Source organism: Parus major, chromosome 3 (assembly GCF_001522545.3).
Source record: "Parus major isolate Abel chromosome 3, Parus_major1.1, whole genome shotgun sequence".
NCBI lineage: Eukaryota > Metazoa > Chordata > Aves > Passeriformes > Paridae > Parus > Parus major.
This window is the reverse complement of record NC_031770.1, coordinates 28792884-28808615: the sequence shown is the minus strand read 5'-3', so window position 1 is coordinate 28808615 and position 15732 is coordinate 28792884. Positions and strand designations below refer to the sequence as shown.

The 15732-nt window shown below is 39.4% G+C and overlaps 1 protein-coding gene across 8 annotated transcripts in view; it reads left to right on the top strand.

Moving 5' to 3' along the window:
• The window catches only part of TTC7A (tetratricopeptide repeat domain 7A), a 202105-nt gene that overhangs the window by 83252 nt on the left and 103121 nt on the right, over positions 1–15732 (top strand). For all 8 annotated transcript variants that reach the window (XM_033512563.1, XM_033512562.1, XM_015620500.3 and 5 more), the window contains 2 exons: positions 627–699; positions 7086–7246. In XM_033512563.1, coding sequence (XP_033368454.1) covers positions 627–699; positions 7086–7246 — 234 coding nt within the window. The remainder of the gene's footprint in view (positions 1–626; positions 700–7085; positions 7247–15732) is intronic.

Sequence of the window (15732 nt, the reverse complement as noted above, 5' to 3'; positions counted from 1 at the left end):
CCCCCCCCCAATGCATAATCCCTTCTTAACTTTTATGGAATTCATAGTGTATTTTAGTGCTCTTTTGATCTTCTACTGGAATCCATCCCATTGTTTCTGTCATCTCTCACTGATAGCTACATCTTATCATCTTATCACAGCTTGTTTGTAAAGACAAACCCGTCATTCCTCTCATCCTCAACATGCTCACAGTGACTTTTTCAGTGCTAACCTAGCCCTCTCTTAATGTTTTAAAAGTGGCAGTACAGGAACAAGTTAGACAACTATGACCATCACTTAAATAACTTAAAATAATGCTTTGTTGGGTTTATTATGAGCTCAGAGCTACTTTTTCTGTATTAGTTATCCAAGTTCCAAAATGTTAAGTGGTATTTTAAAAAAGATCATGTAACTTGTATAACACCCTGGCAGCTGTGTTTCTCATACTTTTTCCTGGGATTCTGGCTTAGCCAGGCCAGCACTGTTCTGCTTTTTATCTAATTTGTGTGCTTCTCCATTACGAGACTAGTTTTCTGTGGGGAAAGACTGGGTTTTGTTCTGTGCTTATTTGACTCATGGTGAAGGAGCTCTGCAAAGCGCAATCTAACAGTCGCTTTTCTTTTTTTATTGTGTGGTTGTCCTTAAAGAGCACGTGACCTGGCCCCCGAAGATCACCAGATCATCCTTTACCTGTCACTGCAGCTGGCTCTTGTCAGACAGGTATGTGAAATATTTGGAAATCACTGAGTCGCAGGAGGGTGGAAGGACAGTCCAATTGAACAAGACTCAGGCTTGCTAAACAGGGTCCTTTTCTTCCTGCATTGTAACCAGTAACAAGCAGTCAGAATACATTTATGTAAAATATTTTTTAATTCTTATTCTGAAAATAATTATTCTGTAGCATGTGGAACCACCTTCCCTAGGGAATGTGTTCTGCTCTAACTCCTGAGCAGTCTTGGAGCAGCCTTGTATGTGTGGGATGAGCAAGGTGTTTATTCCTATTCCATAGGTATCACACTGTCCCACTGTAGAGTGTTCCAGAGGCTCTCCCGTTACTGCCCGATTCCATATCATGCCAGATTGTGTGCTCCCCATGCTGGGATTGCTTTATTTGATACTTGAACACATTTGACGTTGGTCTTTGATGTGTGCTGGAGCTCTGCAGTGAGTGGGATTAGTTGGCATTTGAACGCTGCTGCAGGTGTTAACTCATAAAAATGAAGCTGATCAGCAAATGCTCTGCGCTGCCTTTCAGGAAAAAAACCCAACCACTTGGACTGTGCTTTATTTTTCTGCCCCTCTTTCTTAAAATTGGCGTGTTTTATTTCTTTGTCCTTTCTGTTTAAAAGCTAAAGTCCTTATTGGAGCAGCTTTGTTTTTTAAATACCTCTCCAGCTAGATTTGAAATTTCATCATTGTAGTTTCTTTCTTTGGCAGGCCTTCTTCTTGCTGCAGTTTTCTCTCCTTAGTCTACAAAATGGAGTTGAACAGTTGTGTATTTCTTGCTTTCCTGAGCTAATAAGTGGATCTCTGGGTTCATTAGGTTAAACTAATTGTTCCAAGAGAGCACCCTCTTGATAATGTCACTTTTGTAGCCCTTTCATAATGAGAGCAGTGTGCTGTGAGCCTGCAATAAGAAATGATAATTAAAATGGCTTATTTAACTTTCTCATCTGCCTACTGGCTGCTTTATGGTGCGGTTTGTTCAGGGTCTTTCATTAAAAAGCACCCAGCTACCCTTTTTTCTCTCTCAGCATTTGCCTCATAGGGAGATTGTCTATCTGCTGCCTCTTCTGCTTGCCATTAGGAAAAGCATTACAGCTTTTCAGCTGCTATCCTGAAAAATAAAATAAAATGTTTTTGTGGTCATTGGTTTTTTGTTGTTTTCACTGTTACTGGCATTTTAAGTCATTACCCTTTCTTTTTCTCTGTTTGTAGCCTGTCTTTGCAGTGTTGTTTCATCTTTCTTGTGGCATCATTTCCCTTCCCTCCTGTTCTTCCCATTCAGTCTCTTGTCTCTGTGTTCACTCTCCTCTTTCGTTTAGTTCACCTGTATGTTTTCATCCTTGGTGTTGTGCCAGTCTCCTCTACTCCCACAGCTGTATGATCTCAGTGTATTATGTAGTGTCAGCCTGACCCCTGCGATGGTGCTCATACTCTTCTCCCATCAAGTGAGATATAAATCTTTAACACGTGCTTGGACAGAGAGGAGATACCTGAGACATCTTTATTTTTAGACTGCTGTAAAATAGCCTACTCTTCTTTTGCCAGTTTACTTAATTATAAACATTTTGTAATGCATTTCTAATATCCTTAATTATTTAAAGTATCTAATATGTTATCTTTCTGATTAACTGAAAGATAAATGGTATCTTTTTTGATAGATTGCATCAACTATTGAACATCACAGTTAGGGCTTTCTTCAGGCAATGCTATAATACAAATAAATGAGGCCTTTTCTACATAGTAGGTTATAATATAATACCTGAATGTTTTTCTCAACAAGCCTTTTTGGTTCCATAGTCAGAGTCAATAAAAGATGTAACTGTACCCAGCATTGAAAAACACAGGTATCAGCTTACATAAATAAGAGAGTGTTTTCATGGAACAAAGCAAGAGAGGCAACTAACCAGTAGAGTGCCAGGCAAAGCTGGAGCAATTGATCTTCCTTGCAAGGCTGTAAAATATTTCCAATAGCACTTGTCTCTGTCACTACAGGGCAAGGCAAAGGGGAAATGGAAAAACATAAGCATCCCTCTGACATGAGATGAGGATGTGACAAGAAGGAGAAATGGTTATAAAAGGTTCATGCAGCATTGGCATTTGAAACCACCAGCAACCAAGATAAAAAACTATGATGATGAGCTTTATGTGTGTGCACCTGTGTCTTAAAGACCACTGAAGCCACTGGGAAGACTTGGAGGGTCTACATCAGCCCCAGAGTGTTTTAGTGGATTTTTCAGCCAAACAGTGTAGAATAACCTGTTCTGTGAGGAGGGTCTCTCTGGTTTCCCCCCTGAGCTGAAGTGCCAAGAGAACAAGGTCTGTACCTGCTGCAGTGGGTACTTCCACCTGCAGTGCCTGGCTGGCAGCTGGCCAAGCCAAGAGACAAATGAGACTTGTAGCTCCCCACTCTCAGTGGCTGGTTCGGCTACTTTTCCTGTTTCTGTGGTAACAGCAAAAACAAGGTAGAATGCACATTTTAAAGCTCACTGATTTTAATGCATTGCCTTGTTTTTTAGCAGACCAGTTTCTATGGAAATGACTCTGTAGTGTCAGCAGCAATCTTGTTAATTTTAAGTGTTGATTCTGGATTTCTGGGGAGTGGTGGTGGTTGTGACCTTGACTGCCACGTAGATCAGTATTGGATATGTCAAAACATACATAGTCTTCATGCCATTTTAATACCTGATTAAATCTAACCTTTCTTTTCATGAAAATGAGAAAGGAAAGATGGCTAAGGGTCAGCAGCTGTGCACTGTTAAGTCTCACCAGTTTCCTGTGGATTTCGAACAGACCTCAAGTTTCAAGTGGCACTATCCAGAAAACACCTACTTCCTTCCCAAGTGTCTGGGTGTACCACTAAGATAAGCATCAGTTAAGAGACCAGAAAAAATATTTCATCTGTTTTGCCCAGTTTTTATTTTAGTTTCAAGAAGGAAAGACTGCTGTCTCTGCCCCAGAAGAGGAGCTCTATCTAAGGAGGTATTCAAGAAGTGCTTCTTTCAGTGGCTGCTTGAATGTAGTTCAAGTTCTTTTTCCCAGACCAGCAACTACCTCCTCTGCTGAACAGCAACATGCTCCTTTTCTGCCTACATCCTAGCCTAGATTGCTCTGGTGATCAAGAATGGCTAAGAACTAAGTAATAACCCATAGAAGTATCTACCCCTGCTTCCTCGAGGTTCTGGTGGACTGTAGCAAGTCTGTTTTCAATGGAAGCACTTGCCAGTCAGTAAAGCTTACTCCTTTCCATGCTATAAAAAGAGGTGGAGTGGGTTGTTTTAATGATTAATTAAGTGTAACTGTCAACTGATAAGAAATTATAAGGCCTGAAAATTCCTTTAAGAGCTCCTGCGTCATTTACCATTTTAACTATCCAAGTTCATTCTGCTGTTAGGAAGTATTTTTAATACTCATTCTGTTTCCCTTTTTATACCTATAATTGTGGCATACTATCATTGTTTTCAAGGAGACATATAGCATTATTGAAATAAATCCTACTATATAAGAAGCAGCCTAAACAATCCACATTGTGGCATTATTTTGGTAATGCTGGAAGATGGCAAGATGCTATTTCTGGCCTACTGCAGCATCTTTGCTTCCTAATCAGTGTAATGTGAAGATACCTGTGTGCCATGCAAAACATGGGTATATTTGTTAACAGAATGATAAGTCAGGGAACTGTAGCTTTTTCAAATTGCAGGCCCTACTTAGACTTTCAGCCCACCTGAAATGAGATTATTTTAAATGCAGTACTTGTAGGGAATTTTAAATAGCAGCCTGCCTATGGTAAAGCCCTGACATTTCAGGATGCCATCTTGGGTGCCAGCTTCCATCTTTCTCAGCTTATATAGTTATTTAAATAAAAATACATCTTTCAAAAGAAGTTTGTGTCAACTGCTGCCAAATATTTTGCTTCTGTTGATCTGAAAATTTAGTTTGTATTTCATTGCATCTGGTCTATTGCAGGTTGTTGTTTCACAAAATGCTTTCTTAAAGGCATAGAGTTCATATTATTTTTGTCCACTGCTTCTAATTATGCAGCAGTACTGTGTAGGCTACTAATGGTGTTACAACACTAAGGAGCTTTTTGGACTCAAGTTAGATACCAGGGAAGCATTATTAATTTTCAAAACCAGCCATTGCCTGTGACTCTGATGGTACTAGAGGAAAGTGATGAAATGAGATGAAACCATTGCAGGCTCATGCTACAGAACAGAATTACTTTAGATGACATCTAGTTCCGCACTTACGTGGCTGCATGTCCAGCAGGCAAAGGTTTGCAGGAGTGACCAGAACTTACTTTTTTGTTGCTCTATTTCATGTATGTTGCAACAGTCAGAGAGCTTCTTGGATCACCAGGCTCTCTTAGGTGTATGGACCTATCTGCATTTTGATGCTGAGTCACTTTCAACACATAAAGCAAAGTCTCAGTTTGCACATTCACACGTGAGTAAGGTCAGGTACTCCTGAAATTTTGAAGTCCCTCAGTAAAGGCGTTAGTTGCAAGTGTTATTCTTTTTCTGATTCATACTAGAATTAGAATCCCCTACCCTAGTCTTAATCATAGAATAGTTTGAAGAGGACCTTTAGAGATGACCGAGTTCAATTCCTGCTCAAAACAGGATCATCTGTAACAGGTTGTTCCAAGTCTCCTCCAATTGTTTGGTTTGCATGTTTTCTTTCTCTTCTAATGGACTTTTCCCCAAACTTGTATTTTCTTTATGAGTACTTGTGCTGCTCTGGGACAGAGAAATAGAAAGAAATAGAAGGGGTTTTTAGTCTGGAGTGCAAGAAGTCTTGACAGCAATTTGTTTTAGCAAGTCAAATTTATATACCTCTGGTATATCTAATAATAAGCTGTGTGGACAGGCACATATGGGCCCATCACTGTCTTGTCCTGGCTCCAAGTTGTCTTATCATTGCTAGAATTTTTACATTGTATGAAAATGTGTTCTAGTAAACTGCTGAGGGAGCATGGGTGATTTAAGCCAACCTGTTTACCTTTGCAATGGGCTTTAATAACACATGTGGTTAAAGTAGCTCCACTGACAAGCAGTAGTTCACTAAAGCTGAGCACTCAGTCATATATCCCAGCCTGAATCCAAGCCAGGACATTCAGCAGTTTTGACGGTGTGGGCTGGGTGCCAGTTTGGACTTATGTCTGGAGAAGTCACACTGATCTCCAGGCTTGCATGGAGTCACCAGTGTAATAGAGTAGTTAATTACCATGGCTCGTGTGTGCACAGCAAGAGAGAAATGTCACTTGGACATTAGGATAGAGTTGTCCTATGAACAGAATATACCCTGCTCCTAGAAGGCTACCTGGGATCTAGATAATCAGTAACCTCTGTTGTAGCTGCAGGCAGTGTAATTGTTTCTTTCCTTAGTTATGTGCTACTTGTTTTTGTGAGAGGTCTGTGGAGGTGGTGGGAATTTGACACTGGTAGTATGCCAGGGTAGTTCTCTGTAAAGCTTTGCTAGGGGGGAAGCTCTCATAGTGGGAAAGGAAGTACATTCTCCATCTATTAAGAGAAGGAGCAGGAAAGCATACATGAGGAAAATAAATTTATACGCTTTCATGCTTTGTTTTCTGCAGATTTTCAGAGCCACAGAAATGAAATAATTTGCATAACAGTAATTTCAGACACTAGAGAATCTTAAAGAAAATCCTCAACATAAAGCTTACTGGTAAACAAACAAATGAAAATCTGCTAAGAAGTTGCCTTTTGAACAGATAGCATGAAATAATGTACTGGATCACAAAGAGCACGTGATATACTTGCATTCATTATAGTTGTTTCCTGCCAAGTAAGACTTGGTTCTAATAACATGCTGCTGCTGCTGTGACTGTCAGGACTGCTCTTCATATCACTGCTTGCGAATACATTTCTTTTTCTGACGGCATTTTAAATCCTGACTCTTTTACCCGTGAACATTCAAGGGTATGTTATTGATCCAAATCATGAAAGACTTTGTACAGCCATTATGAGAGACAAAACACAGCAGAGATATGTCATGCTCACCCCCAGGTGAAGAGCCAGCCACCCATCCTGGAAAATGGAGCTGAGAGTTGGGCCTCTGTGGTGGATCTGTTTACAGCATAGAATCACCATGCTAAAGGATGAGGGGATTGATTGGATCAGGTCTGTTGCTCTTGTTTATAAGCAGTGATTTAGTAATGCTGCAGACTTTTTTCTCTAGACTGTGTGGGGTTTTTTCAAGCGGTGCAGTCTGTTAGTTTTGGCAGCCTGTTTTGATAGTGTAAGGTGCCTAAGTAGAACTTCTTCAGAATCTCTAATTACTCCATTTGCTCACATTTTTGGGGTATAGTGTAGGACTGAAAAAGTGATGTGTTATCTTATTTCCACCCCACCTCCTCCTAGATTTCTGATGCTATAGACCATCTTCAAGAAGCCCTGCAACTGTGCAAAGATGACATGAATTCACTTCATCTACTGGCCCTCCTCTTTTCAGCTCAGAAGCACTATCAGCATGCATTGGATGTTATCAACATGGCTGTTGCTGAATACCCAGAAAGCTTTAGGTAAGAGTCATTGCCTGGTGCCATACATCCAGTCAGGAATGAAATGCTCACTAACTTTGTTGTTTGCAGTTATACACAGGGGAGCCTGTTAAATCGCATGCGCTGCAGATGTGTCACTCTCCTCCTGGAGAGGGTATTCTTTTACTGTCTTCAGAGTCTTTCTGTAACCGTTATGCTTGCTTTCTTTTCCAGTATTTGTCTTTCTGTATTATGCTGATGGTGGTGTTTCCTGTACATCTCCCTGTAGTTTTTTGTATTTCACTTTAGATGTGGAGAAATGAGCATGATACAACTGTGACAGTGTCTTTATCACAAATAATTTTGTATTTGGTAACTTCCTGCTTAAAACCAACTTTTTCTTGCATTGACCATTGTTTTGATGCTCATCTATGACACAATTTGCTGCAGTATGACAGCTGTGGAAAAAGATAATTTGAAAATCACAAGCTGTGATAATGTATAGCTGAGAGGAAGGATGATTTATCTGCTTAGGAGGAGGTTGAATCAGCACAGACTTCTTGGAGCCAAAGGCTTTCCCTGTTCTATGTTTGACTCAGACCTTCATCCATCTGAGGGAGGTAAATTGAATTCCATGCAATTTACTGTCATGATCTTTCAAAACAATTAATTTGTCTGTTCTGTGCAAAAATTAAAGCTACTGTAATATTCTCTGGTGATTTCATACTAGCTGAGTTTCTCTGCCAAACTGCAGAAAATCCTACTGCATTGATGAAAAACCTACTTTCGTTTGGAACTGCCTGTACTTAAATGGTGTTCTAAACCTGTGCATCATTGTCTTTAGATAGCCTGTGTTCTTGGGAGCAAGAGGGAGCAACCTCCACAGGTTTAGTCCAGAAGCTGAGCGGAATATTGTCTAAACGGAGCAAAGGAAGGTCAAAGGAAGAGTGAGACTGTCTGACTGTGAGCTTGAATGCTTTAGGACCTTTCAGAATTATGGTGCTGTATCAGCATATAATGTTTTTATTGCAAGCTGCATGTTGCCATTTAAAAGAGGTTTGCTGCCTGTGTTTTTGAGGTTAGTTACTTTGTGTATGTGAGGAGCTAAGACTGTCAATGCACATCTTTGAGAATGAAGTGGAAATTAGTAATGGAAATGCTCTTGAAATGATGCCAACATCTCTTCAGAGTGTGAACATAGGTATGACTAAAGCAGGAAATAGCCCAATGGCTGCTGAATTGTATTTTAAGGTTTTAAAGTAATAAACATAATAAAAAACCGTTATACAGTCAAAGGTCACATTGTACAGTCAGAGATCAGATGTTTGTTGAAGACTACAAAAACACCTAAAGATACATAAGACAGTATAGTATATATAACAAGGCAAACAAACAACAATAACTACAGAGTTAACAACAGAATAGAACCAGGGACCCTGTGACAGCTTTCTTGGCCGAGAGGGGAAGGGATGGAGGAGAGGTTTTGCTTCACAAACCCCCTGGGGCAGTCAGTCCCGGTGCTCCTGCAGGGCTCTGAGGAACAGTCGGCTGGAACAGCAGGGATGAGCTGAGATCCTGGGCCGGTGGCTGAGGTGTATCAGCAGCTCCGCAGCAGTGGCTGGCACTGCCACACGTCCTGGCAGAACAGGGGGTGCGAGGCCACCAACAAAGAGGTGAGAAGGAGACAAAGCAGCAGCTCCGTCTGGGTGATGGTGAATTCCCTTCTCAGCAACAGCTCTGGGCCCCAAAGTATCCTTCTCTGAAGCTGAAGAAGCCCGCCAAACTGTCCCCGCCCTCCGCCTTTTCCTGCCCCCTTTCCCCTTGGGCCCAGCTGAACTCTATTTCTCAAGTACCCACCAAGTACCTGCAGTGAGGTTTTTCCCCTGCAACTAAAGGGTAAAATTTCCACAGGTGAGCCAGAACTAAAAGGAGGACACTTAACCCTCAACAACTGCCTTATAGAAAAATGCTAATTTTACTACTGTATGGAATGACTACAAGATGTTTAATGTAAATAGTGTAGGCAAGTTCAACTGCATGATTTTAAAGCTGTATTTAAAAGTGGTTGATTATCTTTCCCAGTTCACATTTATATGAACCAGGCAACTGTGTAATGTGGTGCCTAGGGGCTCCCTTTCTAATAACATCTTTCTGGAAGTGCAGTTTGATGGCATGTATCAAGAAACGATGATGAAAGCTGCATTAAGTGACCTTAGGGCTCTGTAGATGTCAGAAATAAAGTTCAGAAACATTACCCAGATGTATGTCTTAAATAAAAAAAAACATAAAATGTAAAAAATTAAGGACTTAGCTGACCCAAACTACAGCCATCTCATACTGTTTCCCTCTGTATGTAATTAAAGTGAATAAGTTCCTGCTTTCTTGGTTTTATATTAAATACTTCCATTACAAACTTTAGGAAATATTTCTTCAGGATAGTTCATGTAGTTGACTGTTGGCTGAAACAGTTGGAAAAATACGCTGTATTGCTCAGCTAACATACAACATCCTTTGTCATGAATTTCATAATACTGACTCAAATATGCCTGAAAGTGCCCCTTGTTCATATGTTTAAACATTTACTACACATTTTAGAGGTTGATATGGTGCTCAGGGTGGAGGGATGTGAAATGTAAGCACTGAATACAGCAAGAGATGCAGTGGTTTGGACTAAGCTGTTGAAGAGCTGGATATCAAAAAGGCACAAAATGAACTTAGGAAGATGACTTCTTGAAAGGTGACATACAGCAACAAATCCACTAATTACAGTCTGTGAGTGACTGACTGAATTTGAACATTTAAATGTACTGTCAAGCAATGACAGAGGAAGACTTTATAAAAGAAGGAGAGCCAGCTATGCCAAGCATATTGCAAGCTGGAGTGAGCCAGAAGAAATACACTGTCTTGCCATGACTATAAAAGATAGAAATAGCAACCTTTACATGGAAGGTATAATCTGAAAAATTGCTGATACCTCTCTATGAGGTAAGGCTGCCCAGGATAAAGCTTAGTGATTTTACATCCTGTCAATGATGGTATGCTTTTAAAACAAGCAAATAAATGTAGTACCAACAACTGGCTTTGGTATTTATTTTCAAAAGAACTATCTTCAGCACATTCGGGTTAGAAGACTCCTGTTAGCATCAGGTGTCTCCTTTCCAGGTCAGTAATGCTTATCATAAGCATTTCTGAAGATGGATTCCTTTAATTTATTTTCCAGCTCAAAGGCTAGCCTTTGGTTAGTGTTCTACCTGAGTCTGGCAGTAGTTAACTCTGCAGGCTTTTCTCAGAGAGGAAATAATGTTCATGAACTCTCCTTTGCTCTCCAGGGGATCCTCTTAAAATAATTAATTGTTTATTTAGAAAGAATTTTGCTTTTTAAAGTCTGTATCTGTCTCACAGTGTTCCATGCAGAAGTCCCATGGATTTAGCAGTCTGCAGAATCCACCACAGAGCCTAACATGCTCCTTTCTTTTTAGCTAGTAATATTTCCTTTTTCTAGTTTTGCTTGTGTAAAAGTATCTTTGCCTTCCTGATTCAGCCACTCTTCCAGACAACTGTTTTTCTCTCTGGTCATCATCATTAAGAACTTTTTAGTTCTAGTTGGTTAGCTTCTGCCATTGGAAAAAAATTATTACTATACCAAGTATAAAGTTGGAAATGGCATATCAGTTTTATGGGTACTCTATTGCTCCTGGACTGCTTATTCAAACCTATTGTGTTGTTCACCAAATCGTTTCTTGTCTCCTGGATGGCTGCCCATTATGTTAGAATAATACAATCCTCTGGCATAACATGTCACATAATCTAATTGCTGCCCAATGTGATGGTGAATATTTTGTTAAATGACCATGTCTCTGTGGCAGTTCTTCTTGTTGCACAGGGGTTTTAGCAGTCTTAAATGAACAGATGCTAGTATTCCTTGTCTTTCTAGACAATAAGTCACTATTCTGTTGCTCTCAGAGTCTGTAAGGTATTTACAAAGAGAAACAACAAAATTTTTGGGAAGCTGTTCTACACATAAAGACTCAAAAAGAAACAGGTGGGTTGGTGTTTTGGAGCAATGTAGCTGTCAAATGTAGGTACTTTTGTTCTGCAAAAAGCTAGCACAAAATTACTGTAAATGTAATGAAAAAAAAGGCTCAGAAGACCAATAAATATTACATGTGTATCTTGGAAAATGTTTTTAAAAAAGGCAGTAAATTCTGCTTGGTGAATTGTGTGTACTGTGTTGGTGTTGTTTTAGTAGAAATGTTTTATTATAGCTAGCCCTGAAAATATGAAGTCCTCTTCTAGATTAGAAGTGGTTTACTGACAGAAAATGTCCTTGATTTCATCACTGCTACATTAATTTCATTAAGGACATGTGACATAATCATCTGGCAAGATTTTTTTGTCACAGTCTGGTGCAGACTTACTGTGGGGATAGCTATTCTGTGGAATATAAGCAATGTTATTTACCAGTTGCTTCCATTCACCTCAAAAAAAAACCCAACCCTGATGTAAAATCAAGATATCAAAATGCAGGATTAAACTGTCATTTCCAGTTTGAATTCTCTTTCCATTGCTTGTCAAGCTCTTTCTTGTGTGTTGAAAATAAACAACTCATGCCTTCTTTGAGCCATATCTTTATGGGCACTGGTAGAGTCCTGCAGTACTGTTGACAGCAGTAAAGTAGATCTATGTCCTTGCCTATAATCATGGAGAACACAGTCAGTTGTCTCTCAGTTGATGGTTTGCCCACATTTGTGTTGTGGCTGATCTACAAGAACACTGTTAAGTGAAGATAGTTGTGCTGCCTACCCCTCCCACCTCATTATTACCCCTCCCACACAGATATTACAGCTGTGCATGCCCTGGAATGTTTTTACCACTTTTCTTATGGAAATGGTGGTGGCCTCTTAGCTTTTGGTAATCAGATCAGACCATTTATATGATACCAGTTCATCATTTTGCAGGAGACAAGGAAGCCAGTACATCTTGATGAGAGAAGAGCCTGTTAAAATTCTCAGAATACTGTTTTGTTTGAATTCCTCAAGGGTGTAAGATCTAAGGCAAGGACAGATTAATATTTTGGCTGTAGGATTTGATCATGCTAGACAACTTCTATTCAAAACTCTTAAGGGTGAAGCTTTTGTAAAATGACTTCTTGTAGTGGTGTGTTCACACCCTGGCTGGTGAGAGTGACCCAAAAATGTTTTTATTTCTTTATTGATGCTCCAAATAATAATAAAAAGTAATAAAAAATGGAATAATGTACTTGAGAGATACAACAGTACTGTGCTACAAGAATACAAAATATGTTAGGCTTCTGTGATTCACTAAAGCAAGGGAGATGTGGAGATGGAAGGATTGAGCTGGGGTTTTTGCTGAAGTAACCACAAATGTTTACTTCTGTTGGCATGTTACAATTCTTCGCTTTTATAGAATTAACCTCAAAAAACTTCGGTGATATATTGCAATAATTGGGACTATACTCTGTAGAACTAGTAATGATATTGGGTGTTTGTATGGCAAATATATGAAGGAAAAGCTTTAAGGTAGTCTCCTGACTCCTATTAAAGATAGCACAGATACCTAAATCTAAAAAAAAATTAAGAAATCCAAAGGTGCTTTCTTCTGGTTTGGATTTATTTCCACACTTCTGGCACTGCCCCCCTCACCCGGCATGATGAAGCAAGAAAATGAATTCTTGAGTTACAGTATCCAAGAGTGGATTCTCTTACGGCAGGTTCAAATTACATATACATGTTACTGTAAGGATCGCAGTCTGATCTAAGACAAAAATTCAGCAAGTGAGCATGATAGCCTTTTATTCACCAGCTTGATGTGGTGGAAAGGAAATCCCACTAGATAATGTCTGTTTGTGCCTGGAATGGATTTGTGTTTGTGTACTTTTCAAACCATCTTAAAATTACAGGACTGGATTCAAGGGTAACTGGAGAGAATTCCATTCTCTTATAGCACAGAAATCAGGATAAAAGGAATTAAATGGAGCTTAGAGAGGAAACCTACTGCAGACTAATTTTCTAAGTATGGTATGAAAAGAAGGAACTTAGATAAGCAGTTTTCCAGCCTTAACACTAATGGTTCAGATCTTTCCTCTGGATGAAAATTCAGTTTTGTTTAATAACTTTTTTCTCTAGTATCTGAGTAAATGGCTACTGCCTCCATGTATTTTAAGGCCTTTATAGTGAGCAGCAGTGCGTCTAGATGTTTGTTTTGGCATTGGAGAGGTAACACTAGTTAAGCAAATGCAGACATAGGGCATTTCAGAATGGATTCAAAAATGCAGCAATAGCATGGCTCACTTGAGTTAGGAGCCACAGGTTCTGTAATTCAGAGCTCTGTATATCTGCCTTACCAATGAATTAGTCCCCCCAACAAACACTTTCCTCCCTACTAAGGGCTGTATTCTTTTGAACAGCTGCAGCATGTTCTGCTTTATATTCAAAGGAAGCATTTAGCAGCCCTGTCTACACTGGATACCAGAGTATATTGAAAAATAGCATGTGTGTATTATCTGGGCAGCAGTCATTGTCAGTAGGAACTTTTAGAAATGGGAGTTTAGCCACAGTATGTGCATGTAGGGGTTATCCAAGGTGAGAATGGACTTAGTGATTGAGATCCCTGTGTTTCTACCAGGTGATTTTGTGACCTCCAAAGGTAGACCTGGGTTATGGAGATCCCAAGGAGAACCTAAGGCGTGCTCGCTGCCTGGAAATCAAAAAGAGAACCAAGGGAGACAAGTTGTGTTGGTGTGGGAAGCCCAGCTCTAAACTTTCCCCTCCTGCTGTTGGGGTTACACAGGTTTTCCGTGGGGCTGAATAGGGTGCCAGCTTTTATTAGCAACTTCAGAGAGCGATTCTGTCGGAAAACAGGGTTTTAGAGCCTTCCTGAACTCCTTCAAGCCACTCTCAATATATGGATAAAGGAAAAAACAAAATACCCTGCTTATCTTGTTTTTTCATTGCTTCACATCTGGTGAAGTGGAAGGATTTGGAAAGTCTGCTGTCAATCATACAGATATAATAATATAAAATTGTTTCTTGGGGCTCTCAGAAACTAATTTCCAGGGAAGTATGGGAAAATACTTTCTGAGTTTTCTGAGACCTTTAAAAAGTCTCAAATGTAAGGATGATCAAGAGTAATTTTTTTCTTGGGAATTGATTTTTGGGAATAAAATATAGAATTCACTGAGAATTACTGTTGATAATCATTACTGGAAAACAGATCCTGAAATACAGAGAGGCATGGATGTTGTGCTTAGCAAATTGTTTTTCAGTGTAGGAAATGACTTTCCAGAAAGTCTACAATGCGGTCAAGTTGTGTTGCCTTGAGATGAGTAATGTATAATGCTCTGATCACTCAGTGAAAGGATTGGGTTTTTTCTTTCCAGCTGGAAATTTCAGACTTGAGTGACTTCTGCTTTAAGGTCCTAGGAGTATTTATTTATCTAATGAGAAGAGCACAAAATGTTTTGATTTGTATTTTCTTCAAAAAGAAGAGGGAGGGGAATTTGTTCGGATGTTCTGAAGAACTCACCAGGGAACACAGACTAAGTATGGTAATTTTTCAGCCACAGATGTGGTTTTTACCTTCTGAAAACAGGGAAAGCCCTTGCTCTTCACTGTCTTAGAAATACTTACAGTAATTGGCAGTAATACCATCTAAGATGCAAAGTCAGCTTCTGTTACCATTGTCATTAATTTCTGCAGAACCAAATATGTTAGCAGGCACAGTCATACTATTTAATATTAGTCACTATTGGTGTTACTTAATATTTTAGTCTCTGTAAAGGAAAGATGATGACGAATGGAGATGTTATCATGGAGAGAGAGATTACAACCTAGAAGTTCTCTGTTACCAATGTGTCTTAGAAAACATCATGATACACTTCTTACTAAGCTAACATTTTTACAGCAGGAAAGAGATAATATGGATACTTTTACTTTCCCTTATTCATTTTACCTTGACTTGAAGCTTTCTGTTATGTATGTAATTTGGTATTAAGGCTGTATTTTACGAGGAAGAGTGAGTATCAGGATGGAGTGCTAAATGGCCTAATCAAGCACCACAGTCATTAGCAGAGTTTTTCCCACATACACCAACAGAAAATTCAACCCAGAATGATGCAAGTATGACACAGAATTGTGTGTTTCTGAGCATTGTGGCTGGACATGTGAACTGCTGAAAATTTATGGAGTGAACTGTATTCCATATGTCTCTATCAGCTGGAGAAGTGGCAGGAGGTTGATATCTATCTAGAATCTCAATCAAGTTCATACCAGTAAGCAGCTGAACTGAAATTCATAGTGAATGGACTCCTGGACATTTTTTAATATTGTATTTTTATTTTATTTTTTCCTTCTGCAGTCTGGCTGTTTGCATCTGCTATCTGGGTGCTTGTGATAACTTGAGATTTTCCTGTAGTTTTTCTTGTATTTTCTCAGGACAAGGTCAATGTCTTTCCACTGATGGTATGGTATGGTGTATGGTGTATGGTGTGGTGTATGGTATGGTATGGT